The 26,453-nt window shown below is 48.1% G+C and overlaps 1 protein-coding gene across 2 annotated transcripts in view; it reads left to right on the forward strand.

Annotated features, from left to right (window-relative positions):
* The window catches only part of TTC28 (tetratricopeptide repeat domain 28), a 480,542-nt gene that overhangs the window by 299,227 nt on the left and 154,862 nt on the right, over window positions 1-26,453 (forward strand). For both annotated transcript variants that reach the window (XM_044989608.1, XM_044989609.1), the window contains exons 4-5: window positions 2,935-3,207; window positions 6,175-6,305. In XM_044989608.1, coding sequence (XP_044845543.1) covers window positions 2,935-3,207; window positions 6,175-6,305 — 404 coding nt within the window. The remainder of the gene's footprint in view (window positions 1-2,934; window positions 3,208-6,174; window positions 6,306-26,453) is intronic.

Genomic DNA, 26,453 nt, shown 5'->3' on the forward strand with positions numbered 1-26,453 from the left:
AGCACTGTACATTGATCATGGTGCTGTTACCCTTACGGAGTTAGTTTTCTCCTTTCATAGTCAATTCCATTATTGTACTAGGGGTGGGAGTTACAGTCAGACTTAAGGGATAGTAATTGCTAGGGGCTTGGCTACACTGGAGAGTTGCAGCGCTGGTGGTGGGTTTACAGCGCTGCAACTTACACACCGTCCACACTTGCAAGGCACATACAGCGCTGCATCTCCCTGGCTGCAGCGCTGGCTGTACTCCTGCTCTGCCTCGGGTATAACTATTGCAGCACTGGTGATGCAGCGCTGCTCCACCAGTGTGGCCACCAAAAGCGCTGTAATTGGCCTCCAGCAGAATTTTCCCATAATGCTTTTAACTAAAGAACTCTATTTGTTTTGTTATGATGCCTCTCTTTGTTTTGTTGTGAACTCGGTGCTCCTGGAGCTGCTTATCTAAAAAACAAACACAGCTCCTGTTTGCTGTGAATGAGGCAGGCAGGGGGATGAATGTCTACAGCTAGTGTTTGCTTTAGGAGAGAAACAGCAGGGGGAGTGGGGGAAAGGGAGTCCGTTGGAGCAGCTGCTTATCTGGTCTGCAGGCTGTTTGCATTTAAGAGTAAATGAGGCGTCAGGGAAATGGTCAGAATTTGCAAGGCAGGGAGCTGACAGTGTCGGCTCCAAATATCCACTCTGTGTCTCTCTCTCTCTCTCTCTCTCTCTCTCTCTCTCCCACGCTCCCTGTCACAGGGCTTGGCTACACTTACAAATTTGCAGCGCTGCAGCAGGGTGTGAAAACACACCCTCTGCAGCGCTGCAAATTGCGGCGCTACAAAGCGCCAGTGTAGTCAAAGCCCCAGTGCTGGGAGCCGCGCTCCCAGCGCTGTCCGTTATTCCCCACAGGGAGGTGAAGTACGGACAGCGCTGGGAGAGTTTTCTCCCAGCGCTGGCGCTTTGACTACACTTAGCGCTTCAAAGCGCTGCCGCGGCAGCGCTTTGAAATGCAAGTGTAGCCAAAGCCACACTCCACCCCACTCCCCTCTTTTGAAAAGCACATTGCAGCCACTTGCACGCTGGGATAGCTGCCCATAATGCACCACTCGCAACACTGCTGCAAATGCTGCAAATGTGGCCACACTGCAGCGCTGGTAGCTGTCAGTGTGGCCACACTCCAGCGCTTTCCCTACACGCTGTACGAAGACAGCTGTAACTCCCAGCGCTGCACATCTGCAAGTGTAGCCAAGCCCTAGGATTTCTTTCATTCAGAGCTCAGAGAAGAGCAACAAAGAGCAAAGGAGCTGGAAGCATTGAGTGACGTCTGAGGAAAGAGTAAAAGTTAAATCTCTTTAGCTTGGCTCACTACGGGTATGTGGAACTTAAGTTTGCAATACAGATAGCTGAGGCCAAACCTTTCCTCCTACAATAATACCACTCTCCTCCCTCAGTGGGTGGCACCCCTTGGACAGGTGATCTCTGCTGGGAAAGCCCAGGTTCCAGCACTACTTTCACAGTGTAATGGTTCTCAGTCTGCATGGTACTTCATGTCAACTTTCCAGCACAGACCCAGCACAGGCTATGCTGTTCCCCTATCTGATTGTAGTGTTATGTTACACGTGGAACAGCTCACCTGACATGCTCACTCTGAACTCTTTTTTTTCCAGGAGCAGTCTTCACTTCCTTTTGTTTCTATTGTCTTTCCTCCCTGAGCCCCTCCCCCACATGGTGTGTTACATTTTCTAATTAAAGCCAGGTCTACACTACAGACCTATATCGGTATAACTCCGTCACTCAGGGTTGTGAAAAATCCACAGACTGGAGCAACACAGTTATACCAATTTAACCCTCCCCCTGTGCAGACGGCGCTGCGTCAGCGGGGGAGCGTCTCCCGCCATAGCAGACGGCGCTGCGTCGACAGGGAGGTGGACTAAGTATGCTAACAAGAGACGCTCTCCAGTTGGCATTGTAGCGTCTTCACGTGCATGTGAAGACAAGCCCTCGAACTGTAAACTCCTGACAACAGGGCCTGTCTTTGTACTTGTTCGTACAGTGCCTTGCACATCAACAGCACTGTATAAATAACAATTAATCTGTACATGCTTGTGGCTTCCTCTGCATCGTCTGCCATTGGCCACTGTCAGAGACAGGATCCTGTATTACACAGGAACTGCAGTACCAGAAGAGATCACCATCTTGTGTGTATTTATCCCCATCCCTGACTGGAATGTCACTTGTAATATACAACATGGACAGCCTATTCCGCTCCTCAGAGGGCTGTTAAAATGCTCTCTGCTTGCTGTACATACAGTTAATAATTGTAGGCAGAAATAATGAAAGTAGAGCACAAATGGCTTTCTCAGGTTGCCATGGTTATGTTGATTCAGGCGAGAGCAGCCTTGTCAAGAAGTGCAACCATCCTAATTTTTAAAAATTACATTTTAACACCGTATGGTTGCCTAGGGAGCTGCAGATTTTAAACCCCAGCCTTATCATTGTCCTTTAAGGGACATACTATGGCAGGCTTCATGGGACTAATAAAACAATTCGGTATAACTGCTCTCCAGCAGCAGTGGCTATCCTAGGTCTAGTTTGGTCACTCAGGATAGCACCTACAGTCCAGGGGCACCTGATACTCCTCCTTGTTCTTGTGACCAGTTAAGCCAATCCCAATGGGTTCCTTGTTGCTGAGTGGCTGCTTTCCCTTTTCAGTGGGTTTCTCCCAGTTAATTTTCTTCTTCTTCTCTTGCTCTTGATGTGCAAAGTGCAGGACTGTGACACTCAAATAGCTGATATTTCTAGATGTGCCATTGAATACATGTTACAAAATAGCCACATGTTACAAAATTCACGTCACTTTGTCATTCACCTCTCATGGGTGCTAATGGACTGACTTCAGGATGCTTGTGTACCTTTGGCCTGTGGAGTAATTCTGCCTTCCCTTCCTTATTTTAGAGTCACTCGAGCCAACTTATCAGCAACTTCAGAAGATGAAGCTGGACAAGAGCCCCTTTGTGGTGGTATCGGTGGTTGGCCAGGAGCTCCTGACTGCAGGCCACCATGGTGCCTCTGTGGTTGTGTTAGAAGCTGCGCTGAAGATTGGCACTTGCAGCCTGAAGCTGAGGGGATCAGTGTTCTCTGCTCTGAGCAGTGCTTACTGGTCTCTTGGGAACACAGAGAAAAGCACAGGATACATGCAGCAGGACTTGGATGTAGCCAAGACATTAGGTAGAGTTCTCATTTTCACTCACTTAATCCCTGGTTTACTGCTGTATTGATATAAATGGAGCAAATTAACAGGAATGGCAGTGGGATAAATGAAGGGAAGCATCGTTAGTGCTGAAGCTGCTGCGCCGTTTCACAGGCTGCTGAGCCACGCAAACAACGTTCTTATTTACAACAGAATGTGTGAGGTGGGTTATGGGGATCCCAGGTACATGCTAAAGGGACACTCAAGGAACACTTTGTGGTATCATGTGTCTGTGAACTGGCTTTTCCCTTCCAGAGACTTGGGCACACAACTTTCATTAGGTCATAAACGTAACAGTATATCGTTTGCAGAGTAAAGTGAGGTGTGTGCTCAAATAATCTGAACTACACAGGGCTTGTCTACCCTGCAAATGCTTTGCTGCCATAGTTAACCCAGTCTAGCTATTCTGGCAATGTGCCCTAGTGGAGATGGCTTATACTGACAAAAGTTCTGCTTTTGGCTTAATTAAACCACATCCCCCAAAGGATGGGTCATGGCAGCAGGACTATCTTGCTGGTATAACTGGGTCTGCACCAGTGTTCCCTCTAAGCTGCGCAGCTGCGCAAGAACCACTAAAGTAGAGCTGCGCACATCCGGCAACTTGTGTTCAGGTGCCCTCCCTCGCCTCTCTGCTGCTCCTGCCCTCTGCCTTGGAACCCCTGGCCAGCTGCTCCCGGGACCCTCCTGCTTGCTGGGGGGGGAGAGAAGGGGGCGGGGAAGGAAGTGGGAGGTGCTGATGTCAGGGTGTCCCCTTGCCCATGTATCCCATCTCCGCAGAACGGGGAAGGGGCGGACAGGGCTCGGGAGTTAGATGGAACTGCTGGCGGCTGCTGTAGTCTGAACAAGCCTACAGACAGGAAAGTGCCGCTCTCCTTAAAGAGACAAACATGGTGTCTTATACGCTTCTCCAGAAGCCCACACACACATACATACACACACACACACAGTGTGTGTGAGTCTCTCTCTCTCTCACAGACACACACACACAGACACTATCTTGGTTTCTCTCTCACACATGTACACACTCTCTCTCTCGCACATACACACACTCACCTCCCAACAGATACTTGTGGTGGTGGTGCTACTTCCTGCAATGCACATATATTCTCTGTAATTTTATTCTTACAAAGTGCTATTGTTTTAGTTTTTTGACTGGTCTATGCATTTCATATTTTTATTTCTCTCTTACACTTAAATTTAACTCTGAGTAGTGAGCCCTAAAATGCCTATCCTGTCCTGGTTGGAGTAATCCCTATGGTAACTTTTAAAAAATATATATTATATCTAGGTTTTTTGTTTCTACTGGTGGCGCACATGCACATTATCTCGATATTGGTGCATATAAAATTCATTCCGCACAGGAATGGAAAAAATTAGAGGGAACATTGGTCTGCACTAGTATTTTTGCTGGCATCGCTGTGTCAGTTAGGGGTGTGGTTTTCCCCTCATCCCTACCCAATAGACACATGCTGGCAAAAGTTTGTAATGTGGACTAGGAAATCACAGGATTCTGAAGTAGTTGTAATAACTCAGGAGAGAGACTGGGGCATCATTGTGGGCCACTCAATGAAACCACTGCTCACTGTGCAGTAGCAGTCAAAAAAGCAAACAAGATATTAGTGTTCACAGGAATTTGATGGAAAATAACAATTAAACCCATTATGTAAATCAGTGGCATGCCCTCACCTGAAATAGTATGTTCGTTCCTGGTTCTCATATCTTAGAGGATAAAGCAGAAATAGAGAGGTTCTGAGGTGGGTGACAGAAATAATTAGAGGCCTAGAATGACTGCCGTATGGAGAGAGATTGGAAAATCTGGGATTGTTTAGTTAGAGCGGAGACAAATAAGAAGGGGGATGCGAATTGTGTAGAGCAGTAAACAGTGCAGAGGAGGTAGATTGGGCACTGCTATTCACTCTGTCCCATAGTACAAGAAGGGACATGCAGTGAACTTGAAAAGCCACAACTTTCGTATTGGTAGAATGAAATACTACTTAGCACAATGTATACTTAACTGGCTGAACTCACTGTTACAAGATATAATTCAAGCCCAGAGCTTAGCAGAACCCAGAAAAGGACAGGATTGAACAGGGATGGAATTTCCCTCTTTTGTGGTTTCTTAAAGATTTCTCTGAAATGTCTGACACAGATCCTTGTGAGAGCTAAGACACTGGTCTGATGGTGAAATCGCCAAGCACTGGGGCACAGTTTGACATGGCTGTTAGTCTCTTCTCCAAAGTGGTTCAGGTCTGGACTAGCGAGAGGCAGAACAGGGAGGGAGATGGAGGGGCTGACTGGGAAGATCCCTGGGTAAGGGTTACCATGCCAGGTAGGATGTACGTTACTTAGGGGTGCTATAGGCCTGGATTGGAGGGCGTTGCCTGCAGGATGTGGGACCACAGGGGTTCGGGGTGTCACTGCTGAAGATCAGTGGTTAGAGAAGTTGGGCGAGCTATGTGAGACTCCAAAATGGAATAGCAGGTGTGCTGCAGGGCAGGACTTGGGGCGTTAGCAGAGGTGTGTGAGGGGATGGGGGGTGAGAAGGGGACGTTTGCTGAGAAAGCTGGCCCAGTGCTTGTCAGCACTATGCCTGAACCAACCCTATCCAATCCAGCCCTGCATTTTTATGGACACAAATTGCTCACATCTTCAACAAAAAGTAAACATGAAAAAAGTGAAGCTGTTACCAAGGTGTTAAGCCAAAGAGGGGTCTAAGGTGACATTAAAGTGGAGTCTGGGGGTTGATTTGGAGAATTGTCTGCTTCCCTCTTCAAGGACTGGGAAGTGAGGAGAATTCTGGCTGCGTACTGAGTCTGTGGCCAGGTTTGTTCTGAACCTGGCTCTCCCAATGGAGCATCCCTTGAATGATGTGTTCCACTCTCTTGGCTGGACTCTTCCAAAGACCCTTCATTAGCTAACTTTTGTTTTGTTTGCATGTGACTCAGGTGACCAGACGGGAGAATGCCGAGCTCATGGGAATCTGGGCTCCGCATTCTTCTCCAAAGGAAATTACCGGGAGGCCCTTACTAACCACAGACATCAGCTGGTGCTCGCCATGAAACTCAAGGACAGAGAGGTAGGAACCTTGCTAAATAGACTGGATTGGGAATTGGCACTGTGTGGCTTTCTGGAGAAGCACAGAACATCCCCCTGAGATCCCGAGAATCCCTGCCTGCCTGCCTGCCCCTTTGACCCTCTGGGAAATTTGAAGTTATGTAACTTCTTGTCCACCTGACATGTAACATGACACTTAGTCCTGCCCTGAGTGTAAGGGATGGGATTAGAGACGTCTTGAGTCCCTGCCAGTCCTACGAGTCTATGATTCTCTGATTGCTGTTATGGAGACAGCATGGTCCAGTAGATAGTGCATAGGCTTGAGCATCAGGAGACTCTGGTTCTATTCCCATCTCGGCCTGTCTCTGACCTGCTGTGTGACCTTGGGCAAGTCATGTCACCTCTCCCTGCCTCTGTTCCCTCCCACACTTTGTCCTGTCAGTTTAGACTGGAGACTCTGTGGGCCAGAGACTGCTCTTACTATGTGTATGCACAGCACCTAGCACAAAGGGCCCTGGCCTTGGGTGGGGCCTCTAGCTGCTACTAATACTATTCATTTGGAGTGCACTAGCACACACCATGTGCTATGCACTTTCCATCCATGCAATACAAGACAGTCCCTTCCCCAAGGAGCTCCCAGACTTAATAAAACAAGCAACATACAAAGCGGGTGGGGGTGGGGTAGGGGAGACAGAAAGCATACAACAGTTGTATGTAAATAAGCAAGTATGATTGATTTAGCAATCTGGAAAGTATAAAATGACGCGTGAGCTGCAGTGTTGGTGTTAATGGCTGTTATTTACTTCATCTGAATCTCCTTGGTATTTACCCCACAGCCTCTCAGGTGTTAAACTGGGCCTTCTGCCAGCTCAGAGGAGCATACTGTATGCAGGCTAAGGGATCTTTGAGGAGTATATGTCCCGAGAGCTAACCTCTGTGAGTTCACTGTAAGGACAGAGGCATCATTTTAGTGTACTTTCTCGGACAAAAGATTTTGTATCCAATAGTTCAGGAACTTACAGTGAGAATTTACAGGGGGTAGGATTGGGGGAAATTGAAGGGAGGTTGAGGGTGAGTGGATATGGTTGAAGGCAAATTGTGGGTGAGGGGGCATGAGTATGTGTGAGATTGTGTTTGAGGCCAGTTTGAGTCTGTGTGAGTGGGGGGGAAAGGGGTGTCTTTGGGGTCAGATGTAGTTGAGGGTGTAAGAGTGACCATACCAGTGCTTGGTTGTGAAGTTCCATTTTAGGTGGCTGCCAAGTTTACTGACATGTAAGCTGTTAGAAAATGCATCCTGCAGTGAATAGTGAAGGATCTGTGGTTGGGAGCAGGTTGCTGCCAGATAATTTCATGATTATTTACCATCCTGAAAATTTCCCCAATCACTTTCTTATTCCCTGTTTCCGTTCACACATGGCTGGGAAGCTGTTACCCATCCTCTTTTTATAGCTGTGCTGACTAGAACTCCCCGTGCGTTGTAAGTGGCCAATCTCCATAGCTGCAGCTCCTCCTGGGGTATTTCTCAGCAGCCCCACGGGCTCTGCAGGGCTGATCCCAGAAGCTGATGGAGATGTAAAGAAGAGCAGTGTGAGGAGGGCCATGGGCAGATAGTGATGCTGATTGTTGGAGGTGGGAATCAGCTGCCACATGGATATCAAGGGGAAGTCTAGGGCCTGGTGTAAATGCTAATGGAGCCACAGGGTGCTAAAGGAGGTTGGGGTTGGAAGTCTCTGAAGGTTCCCCCAGTGAGTGAGCTTGGGCTCCCAGCCTAGTAGTGCCAGGCGCCCAAAGCCTACCTATGCTCCAGGTGTTAGGTAGGCTGCTAGGACAGCTTGGTGTCATCTGGAGTCACACAGCCAATGGCTGCTACCTAGAAATGTATGCACTGCATTCAGCACGGGCACGGGAGCCTGCTAGGCAGGTTGGATTTCCTGGCCTTTGATGCAGAGCTCGTGTGAGAAATCGCAGATCTTGAACCTGGGTCCATGGATCCCCCAGGCAGTCCTCAGACTGCAGCCACCACCCAGCAGCAAACAGGGAGTATGGGCTGGTGGGTCCTAGCTCACCATAAGTGTCGCCCACATAGCTCCCAATTGGAGATGTCCAGCCTCTCCAATTGGCTAAGACTCACCCTTTCAGCCAGAAGGAAGCACAGGAAGTTATCTGAGCAACTAGGTGATCCCTGGCTTGCTGCTACACTGGACCTTGCCTTCTCGCCTGACTCCTGAGTCCTGCCTTGTTCCTGGTTCCTGCCCTCCTCCCTTGTTCAGTTCCCTGCTTCTACAGCCCACCCCAGGCTACTGACTCCAGCTTTGACCGTTTGCTTGACTCCCAGCTCTCTCTCTGGCTCAGACCTCTGGTTCCTGGTGCCTGATTCCTGCTCTGACCACTAGGTGTGACCGCAGACCGACTGCTCCTTCACTGGGTTTTATGTTCTATTCAGAGACCATGGTGTGAATCCGAGTGAGCTAATGGCTGGTCTTGTAGCTGTCTGAGTGCTGGAAATGGGCCCTCCACACTTCCAGAGCAGCGCACTGACCTGCCCTGACAGACTCACCAGAAGCATTGCCACCCAAAACAAACAAAAGGGCATAATACAGAAGCAAAGCCCAGACGTTGGTGACTGGTGGGGGAGAGAACTACATCGGATGTGTACACTTTGCAATATTGGGAAAGGGCTCAGGCACCATGCTGAGGGAGGCCATGTCAGAACCTAGAGAGAGAGCTAGAACACAGAGTAGCTCATCTGAGAAGTGGTCCTGAGTAGCAAGTGCTGAGTGCTCTGTTTCGTTCACATTAGGCCAGTAATGGAAACAATTCCCAGAAGCTGAGCTGGGTGGGTTTTATTTTGTCCGAGGCTAATGCCCTGAATCCAAGAGTGTTTTGTATTGAAACCCAGTGCACTAGAATTCAGGGGAATGAAGCTTATTCACAATAGTGTTCAATTTATGACACATCTGGGTACATAATTAACCGTTACTGACAACAAATGGCTACTTGGGTTTGTGAGAAAGCTGAGCCTCTTGGATTTCCTGTAGGATGTAACCACAGGAAATTAATTTGGCGCTTTCTGATGACATCATTTTGACCACAGAGCTTCCTCTGAACACAAAGCTGTTTTTCTTGGCCTCCGTTGCAGACATTTTTAGAACATGAATATTATTCTAAAGTTGCAATGGTGTTGCTGTGAATTCCACTAGAAGAGGGTGGATGGGTGGGTGTGTGTGTGACTGTAATGAGGTAATTGTTTTACCTCCAGCTGTGCAGGGAATTGGCGTAGAAGGTAAAAATGCTCCTTTGTACCAGAGCCCTCTATCCTCACAGGGAGTATTGGCTTCTGAAGCCTCTGTAACAATGAGTGCACCACAGGCTTCTGCTAGATCTAATAGCCCATCAGCCCAGAAAAAGGTTCCAGGGGGCTTTGTATCTGCAAGATCCAGGGCCTCTCTTCTCCCTGTAACCTAGGTGTCAGGAAAACTTGTACCAGCTGAGTGGGGACAGGTGGACTTATGAGACGGTGAAAAATTTTCTCCCTGGTGATGGGAAATGTACAGTAGCTTCTTTAGAGAAGGAGAGAGAGTTTGTGCAGCTCCTGTTAACAGCAGTGTATATTGTGACCTGTAAATTGCAGTGCCTCTTCCCCCTCAAAGAGAATGTGTTAGCAGATGATTCTGCCTTTGGAGGTGGCAGTGTGTGATAGGAGAGGGACAAGCTGGGGTTAATGTAATTTTCCCAAACAGACACATGTGAGAGAGAGAGAGAGAGAGTCTGTGTGTTTAAAGGCTTGGCATTAACATGTCTTCACCAGCATGCACCCAAAGAGAGGTCAGGAGTTAGAGTGGACTAGAAATTAACATGACTCCAGTAGACTCTCAGACAGACACTGGAGAGAGAGCAGCTGGAGATTAACATGCCTCCAGCATTGCCCCAAGAGATACCAGAGCAGTGAGCATGGTTGTGTGTTCAGGTGACTGGGATGGAAGCAGCAGCAGGTGACTGGAGTCTCTGTTTCACTAACCCTGTCCTAGCAGGATTCAGATTCCCAATGTAAATGCAATAGGTAATGGAAAGTGTGAGGGAGTTGCTTGTGGTGTGTAGAGCGCAGTACTTTCCATTGCCAGTAATGATACTGTATCTATAGCAGGTTACGAATCTATTTGGCTACCTGCAGTTTATTGACCTCATTAGTGGTCACAAGGAGGTATTATATCTGCGATGGCAATTGAGTAGACACCAAGATAAGAGATGAAATTATTGCATGGCCTTGTGTTACCGCATCATCCCCAGTGGCAAGTGCCTGCCCCACTGGTTCCCCAGCCAGGTACACTGGGTGGTCCTGACTGTTGTCTGCAGTTTCCATGGTTCCATTTGAATAAATAAACAGGCGCCATGTTTGTCTTTATGGTGCTCAATCTGAACTTGAGTCCCATTCATGAGGAGTGGACTCTTTTTAACAACTAGAAATACCCCTAGTATTTGAACAGTTACACAGGATGCAGGTGTTTGAATTACAATCACTCAGATTATAGGAAAAGTCTTTATTTCTGCTGCAGATGAAAAGGACATGAGTTTCTGAAATGTGATGTTACAAATCTCTCTCTCGCTGTAATTTAAGGGTCTCAATAATTATGATTTACCAAGATCGTCAGAAACAATTAGAAAGTCTCTTCTGGTCCTGTAGCATGGTTAGGTTTGCCTCTCAGTCTTCCATTTCTGACCTCCGCTTCAGTCTGCCAGTCATACATGCTGTGACTAGAGATCACAGATGAAGCAAGTTTCATCAGGGAGGTTTGGCCGCAACTGGGTGAAGCGAGGTTAAATAAACCTGAAAATTGCTGGGATTCTGCTTGCTGGAGTTGGCCAGCAAGATCAGGTGAAATCAGTTAAGAGCCAGGCAGACTGCGAAGAGCTACAAAAGGGTCTCTCAAAACTGGGTGACTGGGCAAGAAAATGGCAGATGAAATTTAATGTTGATAAATGCAAAGTAATGCACATTGGAAAGCATAATCCCAATTATACATATAAAATGATGGGGTCTAAATTAGCTGTTACCACTCAAGAGAGAGATCTTGGAGTCATTGTGGATAGTTCTCTGAAAACATCCACTCAATGTGCAGCGGCAGTCAAAAAAGTGAACAGAATGCTGGGAATAATTAAGAAAGGGATAGATATTAGGACAAAAAATATCTTGTTACCTCTATATAAATCCATGGTATCTTGAATACTATGTGAAGATGTGGTCACCCCATCTCAAAAAAGATATATTGGAATTGGAAAAAGTTCAGAATTAAGGGCAACAAAAATGAATAGGGGTATGGAACAGCTGCTGTATGAGGAGAAATTAATAAAACTGGGATTTTTGAGCTTGGAAATGAGACAGCTTAGGGGAGATATGATTGAAGTCTATAAAATCATGACAGGTGTAGAGAAAGTAGGTAAGGAAGTGTTGTTTACTACTTCTCATAACACAAGCATTAGGGGTCACCAAATTAAATTAATAGGCAGCAGGTTTAAAACCAATAAAAGGAAGTATTTCTTCACACAACGCACAGTCGACCTGTGGAACTCCTTGCCAGAGGATGCTGTGAAGGCCAAGACCATAACAGGGTTAAAAAAAGAGCTAGATAAGTGTATGGAGGATAGGTCCAATTAGTGGCTATTAGCCAGGATGGGCAGGAATGGTGTCCCTAGCTTCTGTTTGCCAGAAACTGGGAATGAGCGACAGGGGATGGATCACTTGATGTTTACCTGTTCTGTTCATTCGCTCTGGGGCCCCTGGCATTGGCCACTGTCGAAAGACAGGATGTTGGGCTAGATGAACCTTTGGTCTGACCCAGTAGGGCCTTTCTTATGTTCTTGATAAATCCTACAAAGAGTATTTCATAAGATAATAAAAGATTTAAAAAGTATAAACAGTCAGTAAATCAGAAACTGGACTATTTACCCTGCCTTGCCTGCTTGGGCATTGTGTTTTTAGGGTTCTGGAATAAAGAATTAGAGGCCTCTGCAGTATACACCCTGCATCAGTTGGATCTTCAAAAAGAAGCACGGTACTGAAAAGTTTGGGTGGGAAAACTAGAGCAGCCAGGATAATCTAGCAGGGCAGTTATTTCTCTCTTTATTGCATTCCAGAGGAAAGATGAACACAGGAGGTGAGCACTGAGACTGCAAAGGAAGAATTATTGAAACCAAGTTTAAATCCCACTTTGGGTAAATAGCACATGGCTTGGCCACTTAGCTAGCCAACGTGCAGGATGCTGTGCAGCTTCATTGAATACCAAGCAGCCCTGGGAATCATTTGGCTGTGTTAAAGGTCAGCTGCCCCAGAGCTCTGTGTGTGTGTGTGTGTGTGTGTGTGCGCTCGCTCACTCGCTCAATTCAGGATAGCACCTTTAGCAGTAGTCAGATCTTGACCTGTTTCATTGACCACAGAGATGAAATATGACATCCTAAGATGGTGGGGGGTTGATTTTGGACTTTCTTTGCATTTTCTGGCAAGTTCACAGCCAGCTGGAGGCAGTTAGAGTTTAACACCCTTCCAGTGATAGGGAGAGGGGGAAAAAGCAGCTGGTGGGGATTGTTGTAATCAGCCATAAATCAAATGTCTCTGTTCAGTCCATGATTTTTAGTGTCCAGCAAAGTTATGAATTTAAGCTTATATGAAAGTAGTTTAAGTTTAAGCTTCAATAAAAGAAGTTGGTATAGTAAAAGATATTACCTTACCCCCCACCACCTTGTCTCTATATTATTATTTTATTATATTGAAATTAATAATATTTTAATTTGACTGTTACACATCACAGAAGTTGTGGTGTGGGGAGGGGGACTGCATACTGTGAAACACTAATGTAGCTCAGTCTATGTAGTTTATCCAAGAGAAGGTTAAGAGGTGACTTGGCTACAGTCTGTAAGAACCCGGGGAGAAGATATCTGAGAGTAGGAGGGTTGTTTCATCTGGCAGACAAAGGGACTAGAAGCACCAATAACTGGAAGCTGAAATTAGACAAATGTAGACTAGAAAAAAGAAGTAATTAATTACTAGAACAACTTACCAGGGAAGTGGATTCTAAAGACTGGACATCTTTCTGAAAAATCAGCTCTAGCCCAACCAGACGGGGGTTACCTGTGACAGTCATAGCTGAATGTATTTAGCTAATGGAAATATAATATAATTTATTTTCTGAGACCAGCTGCAATGACTGGGGCAGTGTCCCAGAGAAAACTGAAATGGATTTCCACCCTGAATGGAGATGATTCTGCATGCTTTTCTATGGGAGTGATAATACGTGGGAAGGAGCTGAGCCTAGTCAGGCTTGTAACTAAAGGGTTAAATTAATTTTTGGTGTACCTCTGGTGAGGTAGATTTGACCCCTGACCTCCTTTATTCCCTGAGGTCTCTGCTTAGGAAAAGGCAGGTGATAGATAAATTTCCTAGGCTGTTTGTTTCTTGGGACAGGTCTATACTTAAAACAGTGCATTGCTGTAGCTGCGGCGCTCAAGTAAAGACGCTCCTGTGCCAGTGGGAGAGCTTCTCCTGTCAGCATAGTTAATCCACCTCCATGAGAGGCGGTAGCTGTGTCACGCTGAGAAGCTCTGCTGCCGACATAGCACTGTCTACACCACGGTTAATCTGGTATAACTGTTGCTCAGGGTGTGGATTTTTTACAACCCTAAGCGACGTAGTTACACCAATGTAAGTCTGTAGAGCAGACCAGACCTTGATCATTGTAGTTCCTTGGAGAGCAGGTGTGCTGCTGTTTGCTCAGGGGTAAGGGGCAGTAACAAGGTGTAGACATGTGGACTCACCCCTGTGGCACCTCCTGCTGGTGACTCCTGGGAATTAGCTCGTTCCAGCTCTGGAGCGCCTTCTGCAGGCCAGTGATCCACCTGTCCTCTGGCCCCCATGCCCTTTTACATGGGGTGCTGCCCCCTAGCAATAACCCCTTTCTCTCAGGGTCTCCCCTCCCTGGGGAACCCCCATCCACTATCCCCACCTCGACTCAGGATAAGGCTACTGCCAGTCATCGTCTAGCCCCCGCGCCCTGGGGCAGACTGCAGTATCAGCCTACTCATCACTGGCAAAGTTGGATTTGGACCTGCTGCCTTGGCCTACCCCTGGGCTGCCCTCTGCAACCCCTAGTATTCCTTAGCCTTCTGCTAGGCCGCAGCCTGGGGCTTTCCAGGCTGGAGCTCCCCAGCTCCTCTGCCTTTCCCCAGCCCTGCTCCACTCAGGTACCCTGTGTCCAGCTCCCTGCAGCCAGGCCCATCTCCCGCTATAGCTAGAGGGAGACTGTTTGCTCCTGGCTTCCCTGGCCTTCTTTTGAGGCCCTGTTGCTCAGTTTGGGGTGTGGCCCCAGCTGCAGCCACTTCCCAATCAGCCCAGCTTAGTAGCTCCCAGCCACAACCTTCCTTCGGGCAGGAGTGGGGGTCCACCCTGCTACACAAGGTGTCCCCGTCAGGCTCCCTTCTTATGACCCTTTGACCGCACTCCTGTCCCGTTCTTTTATTAGTTGTCCCCCGCAATTAGTGGGTTTCTGAGGTCCTGTAGATCCTCCCCTTAGGCTGAGGGGGGGATCCGTTAGCATGCCGGAAACCCAATAGATACACAAGGGTTGCTACTTTCTAAGTCCTTGTTCAGGTGGGGATTTCATGTGTGATGTTAGCCTGGGTTAAATGTGTGCTAATTAGGGCTATATCTTCACTCCTGTAAAAGGTGTGTTTTTGAATGAGATACTGAACACGCCAGAACCATCTCACTGTAAATCCTACTGCAGACAGGGCTCTGTAGATTTTGCTGCTGGCATGGATGGCAGGTATAATAGGCCAGGGTTAGGGTTAGGGTTAGCTCAGCCTCCACCAACCCGTCGCCAGACACCTGGGTCATGGTGCCCCGCTCCTTCTCCAGGGCCCCCACCAACTGCTGCTGCTCCCTGCCATGTAGGGTGACCAGATGTCCTGATTTTATAGGGACAGTCCCGATTTTTGGATCTTTTTCTTATATCGGCTCCCATTACTCACCCACCTCCTGTCCTGATTTTTCACACTTGCTGTCTGGTCACCTTACTGCCATGCCTGGTAAGTCTTCCTCCACTCCAACCCTCCACCTTTTGGAGGTCCCCGCTGCTTGCTGCATCCCTCCTCTCTTAGTCACAGCTTCGCCCCTGCCAAATTATTGGGAAAGATACATACCAAAGTTGGGTTCTAAGTATTGTTTATTAGGTGGCCATCTTGGTCTGGGATAAGAACAAGGTGACCTCCATGTTGTGACAGGTTCTTGTTCCCCCATGCTGAGCAAAAGGCAGAAAAGTAGAAAGGGCGGGAAAGTAGAAGGAGGGGGAATCTGTTGTTGCTAAGCAACAGGTTCCTATAAAGGTAGATAAGGGGAGGGGCCAATGGCTCTTGAGCTCTTGAGGCTTTGGGGGCTCCGGTGTCCAATGCGCTCTCTCTCCTTTGTTCCAGCTCTGATAGATGGGCTTAAGGGGGAACCCAGGGGGAGGGGGTATACTGTAAGGCTCCTTCAAGTCTTCTGGTCAGGAAAAATAAAAGAATCCTTACACCTCCTTGGGGCAGGGGAGTGAGGATGGATGCGGCAAGCCAGCGGCAGGTGGCGGGGGGGCGGGGGCGGTGTCTGGCAGGGGAATGAGGAGGTGAGTGGGCGGGGGGGAGGGTTGTCTGGTGAGGGATTGAGGCAGCTTGGCCAGGCGCTGGGGCCAACACTTTTTTGGCATTGAAGACATGGACTAATGTGTAAAGTTTAGGGTAGATAAGGCACGCTGCTTGCCACGTGTTAAATTGGTCTAGTTCAAGCCATGAAAGAGCCTAGCCAATATGTGTCTAGGGATTAAGAAGATAAAGACCCAGACCATTGTAGCTGGTGGAAACAGTGGATTCAGCTTTCAAAGCTTCTCCTTCTACCTCTAGCTCATCTGTCCAGGGCCTGGCATTATGGAGGAGAAAAGCCAAATACTGCATGTTTAGTCAGGCCTTTAATGAAGCCTCTTTCCCATGTCCTGTGATAGGTAACATGGTTTGAGAAAGGTGACTATAAATCAAGCTGCATACAACCTTGTACTAAGAAAACTGTAGCTGATTGGGGAGGTTTTCAACCAAAGTTTCTAACTCTAGAAGGATGAATTGTTTTACAAATGTTACTTTCCAGAGTTCAGCCTGGTTCCTCAATCGTAAGGCAGCCTGGGTGCCTTATATGGCTTTGCTTGGCTCTAAATGTTGCACACAGGTTATGTATTGTTTATACTGTACTAGTACATTTGTTTCTTCACAGATTTAAAACAGCAGCAAGGGCTGCTGCTTTTAGAGTTATGTGGAGTTGAATGGTCCCTCTGCACTTACCACATTCAGAGATATCACAAGTGCTGTTTTTGAAGGTACTATCTTGCTAGTGCTCTCCCATATCTGCCTATTTCATTTGTACCGCTCTCTCATACTTGACTCAGACTACATGCCATGTAGGATTTGCGGTTGGGTGATGGTTAATGCATATTAACCTGCTCTGAGCTAATACTTTCTTTCAGTATGTTTCAGTCCACTCTAGGGATTTAGGGGTTCCTGTGGTTATCAGAGTGTTTGACATGTCAGTGTTTTGCTTGTATCACTTGGTGCGATGCTTGGTGCAGTGGACAGGGCTTGGGCTCCAAGTATGGGTTTCCAAGTTTGGCATTTGAATTTTTTATTTGTCCAATAGTGCAAAGGGGGCAGGTTTCCTTGAGATAGAGAGTAATTAAATTGACCCCCTCTATTACTAGCTTGTGCCATGCAAGGGCCTTCCCTGGGGTGCTGGGACTGGGGTGTTGGTGGAGTGGAGGCGCATTTAAGTGTTGTAACTTTTCACCATATTATTAGTCCTATTGAACTGTTACTGCCTCAGTTACTTCATTTTGAACACCAAAGAGAAGCCTGCTCCCAGGCTGCTGCATCTTGACCAGAAAAGCAGATTCTTCCCCTGCTCCGCTGGCCTCTGTAATGCTTAGTGCTCGGGTGGTGGTTTTGTGATACTGCAGTTGAAGGAGGTATAATAAACGGGAGCTGCACACAACTGCTGTGAGTATTTTCATGACACTGGGTGAGCTCTGGGACAGTCAGCTGGGTTTATGGGTTTGCAAGGCCGCTAACAGCCCCGCATTGAAATCTACTTATTAAGGGTGATGCCTATAAGAAATGATAGTGATAATTATTACAGTTAACAATGTCCACTGATTGTGTGTGTCCGTCCATATCAAAGCATGGAACCAGCCATCTGTTTGCCCATCATCACCTGACCATTAGGTTTGTTTGTTTGCACCCTTTTCCCCCTCTTTTTGTCTGCTCCTCTTGGGCTTGCGAGCCCTTCGGGGCATGGACTGGGTGCGTCCCTGTTTGTGCAGCACTGGCACAGTCTGAGCACTCATGCATAGACCTGATCGTGATGAGAAGCAGTGCCAGGGCCAACTGGGCTGGGGATCAGTAGGCTAAACCACCTATGAAAGGTTTTGGTGCTGCTCTGCCCTCCCTTTTGTGTGTGTACGTATCACTGGAAACTGTCCCCTCCCCGGTGTGTCTCCCCGTTTGTCTGGCTCTCCCTCTCTCTCATCGGCATCCAGAATTTTCCCTGCTGAGGGTCTGAATGGCACTTGGTGTGATGCAGAGAACAGGGGCGGCTCTAGGAATTTGGCCGCCCCAAGCACGGCGGCACGCCGCGGGGGGCGCGCTGGCGGTCGCCAGTCCCGCGGCTTCAGGGGACCTCCTGCAGATGTGCCTGCGGAGGGTCCGCTGGTCCCGCGGCTCTGGTGGACCTCCCGCAGTCATGACTGCGGAAGGTCCGCCGGAGCCGCCTGCCGCCCTCCCGGCAAAATGCCGCCCCAAGCGCGCGCTTGGCGCGCTGGGGTCTGGAGCCGGCCCTGGCAGAGAAGCAGTTTCCCTTTGCTCATGACTGAATCCTGCTGGTAGCATTTGCTGCTGTTCTGTCATGCTCCAAGCTGGGGTGCTGTGCTAGCTGTCCACATGCTCTGCATTCAGGGGCCCATTCTGATGCTCGTCTGTTCCAAGCTGTTCGGTCTGGAATTGTTGCTCGAGAGCAGACTGGAAAGAGTGTGGAGCAGCCACAGCGTCTTGTAAAGGAAAAGGAAGACTGTGGAGCCGTATGTTTCTTGTTGGGTAGCCAAGTTCCCCTCAGGGATTCAGGATTCAAATGCTGACTGACATGGCATTTGAATTCTTGTCTTGCAAAGGCCACTGATACCACAGAGGCTCCACAGTGTAATCGCTTCTCTGTCTCTGAGGCCTTCAGACGCCTTCTATTACAGCCCTGCATTTAAAAATAGAAGGGAAATGAGGCAAAATCATAAACTAGCTATAATAAAATTAGTGCTTGTGTGAAAGCGTGTTGCCAGTGCAGAGCTTTGGGGCAGCAGAATGCTGCCAGAAAGCCACTGGGTGCTGGCAGCATTTGTGTATTTACTGGCTAGCACGTTTAAACCTGAACTGGGCCTTTTATTATAGCTATAGTACCCCCCTCTTCTGGGTGTGAAGAAATGAAAGGAACTGGGGTAGGAAGAAAAGATTGTTTTATTACCTGACCTCTCCTCAGGGAGCAAAATGGAAACAAAAGCTCACAGGCTCAAGTTTAGCTGAGAGTGTCTGTTTCCTACAGAGAGAGCATGATTAAGAGGAGGAGAGGCAGGCCCGGCAGACACAGCATCCAGATGCCAGGATAGTGCATCTGCCCCTTCAGGCTGGCCTGGGGGCTGAGAATAAATAGCCTCATCCCTGCATTGCCTTGGAGGAGGCCAGTCATTCTCAATCCGGTTGTGGCCTAGAAGCAGCTATTTTCAAGGGAAAGGGTTAGAGAACAAGCTGGAGTTGAGCATTCTCTTGTTGCTAATTATGCATTACTGTGATCATGGGCTGCCACGCCAACATGTCTTCCTTCACATTTGTGATTCTCCGTGACCTCTGCACCAGATGGACATGTTTCCATGACCAGGCTGACATTGTAGAGTGTAATGTCACGAGCCTGCTTGCCTTGAACTGTTGCTGAGCCAGAGAGAGCCTGAACTCCCCAGGTGGCAACTGGAGGTGGGTGTGCTTGTTCTGAGCCTGCTGGATACTGAAGCAAGTTTATCTGCAGTGTGTGTCTTTTGAAGACCATGACTGTGCTTGAGGGTTTAATTGCTAAAAATATTGCAAGAATATCTTGGCTGTGTCTTAGACTAAGTGGTTCCCTATTGCTTTCCTGTGAAATAAACCACCCCGAAAAGGTCATCACTACCAATCTGGCTAAATATCTAAAGTGTGCAGTAGATTTCAACATGTTGAGCTGACAGAGTCTGGCTGGGGCTCTTGAGGGGAATTGGGACTGGACACAGCTTTTCTGGTACAAGCAGAATGAAATACAATAACTCAAATTTAGAAGAATCATTTTGGAAGGGTTTTGTTGCAGCCAAGCAAACAGTATTACAGTCTTCATTCCCCCGGAGGTTTGATCTCTCCCCTGCATTGTTACATGACCGTGTTGGACATGGATCATTTCGGAAGGATGGCAAGTGTAATGAATGATACCAGACAAACAAATTGGAATTTGGCAGCCCTCTAATTGATTTCATTGAGTTACAAAGTTTTGGGGAATAAAGGCCCCATTCTGAACAGAGCCTCCAGTCATTCAGTTCACATGCATAATCACAGCAAATCTTGATAGTCTTGTGTTTTCCTTGTGCCCCAGTGGGTTTCTGTGCCATGCGCCAAATGCCCTGGGTAACGGAGACGGAATTATGAGGCACTCTAATGATTTGCTTATTTTGGAACTGCCATTCAGTCCCTTGTATGCAGTTCTGGAGTTTGCCGTCTCTGGAGCCATTTGGGCCTGTTCTCAGTGCCTACAGCATGACTTGCCCTGGTAACTGGCTCCATTAGGATCGAAAGCAGGTTATTTATTTTACTCCCTTTGGACAGATTTTCTGTAGTGTGAAGTTTTTTCTACTTTGATTTGCCAAAATTAGTTTCTTGGATAATAGAAATGGACTTGCCAAGGAGCTGGTGGGGACATGCAGCTGCTTTTTGAGACCTCGACCTTAGTCTTGGCACCCGCAGCTGAGGTTACATTAATAGTCATTAACAGCAAAGTTAGGCAGTAAAGTGTTTTCTGGGTTTTAACGGTGGAGCAAAGAGGTTGAAAATCCAGGAGGTGGTGAAACTGTTTAACAGAGAAGCATCACTCCCTTGGCCAGAAACATCTGCAGTGTCCCACTCTGACTGGGGTGGGGTAGCAGGCACGTGTGGCTGATAGGGAAGAGCCGCTTGGGGACAGTGAGGAGTTGCAGGACCGAACAAGCCAGATGAGTTTCACCTGCAGGAAGTCCAGCTGTTACCTTTCCACAGAGAGGGATTCTAGTCACTGTAATACCGCTGACTTTTGATGCGCATACCAGGGGGGCAGTTTGCTTTGTAGTAGTCTCCAAGAAAAGGGCACTGCTCCGGTGATGGCTGCTCACAGAACTGGATCATTTCTCTGATCCATGTGCATTACCACACAAGAGTACAGCATGTGGCTGGATTCTAGGGGGCTTTCATTGCTGACTGCTGATTAATACCCCTCAGAACAATCTCTTCTCTTCAGCTGTTTTTAGCACACCCTCTCAGACTGAATATTCTTATCCATTTGGAGCAGTTTGTAAAACACGCTTATCACTTCTGTGTGAGAGAGAGAATGTGATGCGCTTTGGCCTCTAACCCCGGCTCAGGGCTTAACTTTGCTTTTGACTAATATGATTTTTTGGGGAGTGTGTAGAATTCCCAGATAGATGCAGAGAACCAAGAGGCTGCCCCTTCCAGCTTCTGCAAAAGTGGTTAATTCAGAAATGCGACAGGAAGTTTGCCAGCAAGTAGTGAAGGAACGTGCTGGCACTGGTGGGCTTCTGCTATGGTGCTGGCCATCCTGGGCATTAACTAAGCTCTAGTTTGAATTTTCAAACCTTCATGTGTGCAAACCCCCTGAGGCATAGGTGTGAAGCTGGGGCCCAGGGAGCCTTTGTTTTTCACCAACTCTATTGCTTATTCATTTGTCCAAAAGCAGGGCAGAGGTCATTGCATGCTGTTATAGTCAGCTCCAGAGTGCACTAGACTTCCTCAGCCTGAGAGAGGGAGTAATGCCCACTCCTAAAGGACAGGCTTTTCTGTGCCCCTTTGCAATGCTGACAGTGATGATAGTGTAAGGATTTGCCTTCTCACCCTGTGTGTTCTATCTCCAAACCCTGGGGCTTGGTGGAACTGAAACAGAGAATAAAGCCTGCTGCAGCCTCTGTCTTTGCAAACCCATAGTGCAGTGTACGAGGTTGCCTCTTGGAAGTGGTATTCTTGTGTCTTTTGTGAAAGTTGTCATTAGATTTAACAGTCCAAGATGCTGTTGTACAATAAATAATCCTGGATTGTCAAACACTTTTTCTTGTAGTTCCTTGGGGAGCAGCCCCAATATGTGTTTCAAATGCCAGAATTTGTGTAATTTACAACCAGTGACCATTATACACATGTTGGAAACATGGTATCTTCTGGTCTCTGATGGAACAGATGTTCAAAAGCAAACCACATGTCTGAAAATAGGAGTCCCTCTCCTGAGTGGTGGGAGATAATTTATCCAGAGAACAAAACCTGCCTCAGATAGTTCATGTGGCAGCAAAATTCTTATACCATTTGCAAGATTTTCAGAAGGGGGGTGGGCAATGGGAACACTCACAAAACTCCACACGTGCCTGTGGAATCAACATGCTCCCACTGATAGTTCTTTGTGCTTGTTGGTCAAAGAGAGAAGTCTGGCTCCGCACTTGTGATTGCTGATGCTTGCTTGAATGGGGGTAGGTGCTGGGGCTTGTGCCATCCCCAAAATATAGCCTGTTAGGTTTACAAGAAGAGAGAGAAGATGAGATGGGATGGCACATATGGAACCTTTCACCTCCAGGTCACTGGTACCAATTTGGGTCAGGTAGGTAGTGACCAGCAGTCCTTTCCCTTTGATGGCTATTCAGTGGCACCCATATGTGTTGTGTAGATGGGTCTAGGATCTGTTTACATAGACCAGTGTTCAGTTTAGTAAAACGATCATCGTAGTTGAGCCCCTTTTGTTGACATGCTCAGCAGATGTGCTCCCAGATTGAAGGAGCCATGGAAACTGACCTCCCCTCTCCCACAGACCCATGCCTCAGGGATTGAGGCATGGATGTGAATAACTGGGGAGGAAGGCTCAGTTGCTGAGGTCTGTGCTGCTCTGTTGGTAAAGAGAGGCTCAGGATCTCCAGGGCTGTCAATCTGGCACCTTGTCGTGCACACAATAGCTTGTAGAGAAGTTCTGTGAAAGACTGTGCTCAAAGCAGAGTGCTTAGGGAACTTACAGCATTCATAGGGCTGCTCCTTGTCATTCCGTCTGGGAACTTAGTGTGCATGGGAGACTAGTACAGAGGCACTTTGAAGTGAATGGGAAAAGATCAAAGAAACAAATTGGATAATGAACATATTACTTTGAAGGATCTATTAATTTAGCCCTGCTGCAGTGTGGAAAATTCTCTTTTTCTAGTTTAGTGGCTCAGAACTATTGTTTGCATAAAATCCCTGATTTACAAAGTCAGTAGCTGGGCTAAATAAACATTTCTGTCAGATATAAATGACTGCAAGGGAGTGTCCGCTATTGTAAGAGTCGAAGCCATACAACTCCCATTGTGTAATAAACAGCAGTTGCAGGGGCTTCTCTGCTTGAACTGATGACCTCTGGTTTTGCTGTGCCAAATGTTGTAATGCTTTGCAGAAAGTTTTAACCCTGATGTTCCCACCGGCTGCTCTTCTTCCCTGTTCCCCTTGTACTACATCTGCTTCTTGGGGTTATAGAAAAACTTAGGCTGCTAAAGCCCAAGTTGGTGTCATCGTCCACCGTAGCATCTTCTGTGGAGCACTTGGTGCTCAAAGTCACTGACAGAACGTAATCGAACCTCCTGGCCAGAGTCAGTGTTCTGGTGCTCAGAGCTACAGTATAAAATGGTTGTTTAGTGGCTTAGTCTATTCTTCTCCATCCAGGCTTTTCCCACCTTTCTGTAGGAAACAATCTGGTGTCATCATGGGGCAGCACTCAGGCCCATTAGTGATTATTAAGGCTGTGATTTAGTCACGGAAGTCACAGAATCCATGACTTCCAAAGACCTCTGTGACTTCAGCCATCGCTGGCTGGGAGTCGCAGGGTCCCCTGCCACCTTCAGGGGGAACCCCCGCCGCTCCTGGTCTCCCTGGTGGCACGGGAGAATCCCCGGAGCTCCTGGGCAGCACGGGGGAACCCCAGAGATCCTGGCCACTGCTAGGCCGGGGATGAATGAGAAGTGGGGCTGGGCTCAGGCCGGGCCGGGGATGAATGAGAAGTGGGGCTGGGCTCCGGCTGGGCCGGGGATGAACGAGAAGTGGGGCTGGGCTCCGGCCGGGCATGAATGAGAAGAATGCAAAGAGAAGAGGTTCTCACATCTCCCCCAAGGGCGTTTGCTTCACATTATTTGCAGCCTTGGGTTCTTGCATGACAAATAGCATGTAAGACCCTCTCTACCCATTTTCTCCCCATTGCAAAGGTTTATTCAGTGCCTTGTTGTAGCTGGGCTGGTGGTTACTGTTGTTATTTAAGTACAGGTCAAGTAGACCTACTCTGATTACGCATAGGTGTCACAGTGCTTAAGGCTAGGTGTACGGGGGGCGGGGTCGACCTAGGATACGCAACTACAGGGGTTCTCAAACGGGGGGTTGGGACCCCTTGGGGTTGCAAGGTTATTACATGGGGGGATCGCAAGCTGTCAGCCTGCAAACCCCACTTTGCCTCCAGCATTTATAATGGTGTTAAATATATAAAAAAGTGTTTTTAATTTATAGGGGGGGGGGTCGCACGCAGAGGCTTGCTGTGTGAAAGGGGTCACCAGTACAAAAGTTTGAGAACTACTGAGCTACGCGAATAGCGTAGCTGAAGTCAGCATATCTTAGGTCAATTTACTTGCCACTCCCTCATGGACTCCGCTTCCGCCTCTCGTCACGGTGGAGTTCTGGAGTGGACGGCAGAGCGATCGGGGATCGATTTTATCGTGTCTACGCTAGCTGCAATAAATCGATCCCCGATAGATCGATCACTACCCGCCAATCCAGTGGTGACAGCCTGCTCTGCTTACACTGGCGTGCTGAATGCTGTCAGCCCAAAAATGGTGGAAGCTCCCTAAAAGTGTGTGTGTGGGGGGACCAGTGCCCGAACAGTGGCCCCACCCGTTCCCCTGAGTCGCTGCCCTGCACTGTCCCTTCTCCCAAAGGCCCTACTCCCAGATGCCTCTTCCCCCAAAGACTACGCTCCCTGCTCGCTCCTCTCTGACCCTTCCCCCTCATTGCTTGCCCTTACAGCCCATGTCAGCCCCAGAGCAGCTGAACCAGAGTTAGCAATAGTGGGCATTTTTTTAAAGCATCCCTAGTGTAGACAGAAAGTGACTAGAAACTCACTGATCTTGTTATTCTCCAAGTCAAACTAAATACATGACCAAATTCATCCCTTATGTAAGTCCCTTGACTATATTAGGGGATGCGAGTGGCCTGTCATATGGGGAGGAGGATGTGGAATAAGATGATCAGAACTGACAGTGATTAATAGTACAGTGAAGAGTCTTAATCATTTAGTCTGGGATATTTCTTAAACAATAAAAACCAAAGGCCTTAAAAGTTCTGTGTTTCCGTGAAAGGGCTCCACAGGCAGGGGAATCTTAGGGTACGTCTACAGTACGAAATTAATTCAAAGTTATTTTATTCAAATTTCCTGAATCGAGTTCATACATTTGATGTTATGTGTCCCTACTAAAGCGCGTGACTTTGGCGGAGTGCATCCACAGTACCGAGGCTAGCATCGAATGGCGGAGCGTTGCACTGTGGTAGCTATCCCACAGTTCCCGCAGTCTCTGCTTCCCATTGGAATTGTGGGTTAAGCTCCCAGTGCATGATGGGGCCAAACATTCTCGCGGGTTTTTCTGGATGTGTACCGTCACTCGCTCCTCCCTCCGTGAAAGCTACGGCAGATGCCATGCTGCCAGCAGACTGTGCAGCACGGTGCACCGCCTGTCTCCTGGTGTGTTGAATCCACTTCAAATGTCCTCTCCTCTTTCTATCTACTCTTTCATCTAACCATTCCCCGCCGTTTCTCGGCCATCGTGAACAGAGCCACACAGCTTCCGCCGCAAACTCTGCTCTCGCTGCTTTTTCCATGTTGTTGGTCCTGGGCTCCCGTGGAAGCTACAGAAGGCAACAATTCCGTGCTGTTTCTCGGCCATCGTGAACAGAGCCGCACAGATAATCTGGAGAAAGCAGTGTAAGCTGTCCTGGGCTCCCATGGAAGCTACAGAAGACAACCATTTACCGCCTTTTATCGGCCATCTTGAACCGAACAGCTCGTTTCGCACCCTTTTTCAAGGATTACCCATGCAGGCGCCAAACATGGAGCCTGCTCAGATCTCTGCTGCAGTTTTGAACATTGTAAATACCTCGCGCATTATTCAGCAGTATGTTCAGTACCTGCAAAACCGAGCGAGGAAGCGACGACAGTGCGATTACTATACTGATGAGGACATGGACACAGACGTTCCTAGATGCACGGCATGTGGCGATTGGGAGATCATGGTGTTAATGGGGCAGGTTCATGCTGTGGAATGCCGATTCTGGGCCCAGGAAACAAGCACAGACTGGTGGGATCGCATAGTGTTGCAGGTCTGGGATGATTCCCAGTGGCTGCAAAACCTTCGTATGGGTAGGGCCACTTTAATGGAACTTTGTGACTTGATTTCCCCTGCCCTGAAGTGCAAAGACACCAAAATGAGAGCAGCCCTCACTGTTGAGAAGTGAAAGGTCATAGCACTGTGGAAGCTTGCAACGCCCTACAGTCAGGGAATCAGTTTAGAGTGGGCAAATCTACTGTAGGAGCTGCTGTGCTGCAAGTAGCCAACGCAATCATTGAGCAGCTGCTATAAAGGGTAGTGACTTTGGGAAATGTGCAGACCACTGTGGATGGCTTTAATGTGCTGGGGTTCCCTAACTGCGGTGGGGCGATAGACGCATATCCCCATCTTGTCCCTGGGACACTGGGGCAGCCAGTACATAAACTGCAAGGGGTACTTTTCCATGGTGCTGCAAGCACTGG

Source organism: Mauremys mutica, chromosome 16, assembly GCF_020497125.1.
Source record: "Mauremys mutica isolate MM-2020 ecotype Southern chromosome 16, ASM2049712v1, whole genome shotgun sequence".
Lineage (NCBI taxonomy): Eukaryota > Metazoa > Chordata > Testudines > Geoemydidae > Mauremys > Mauremys mutica.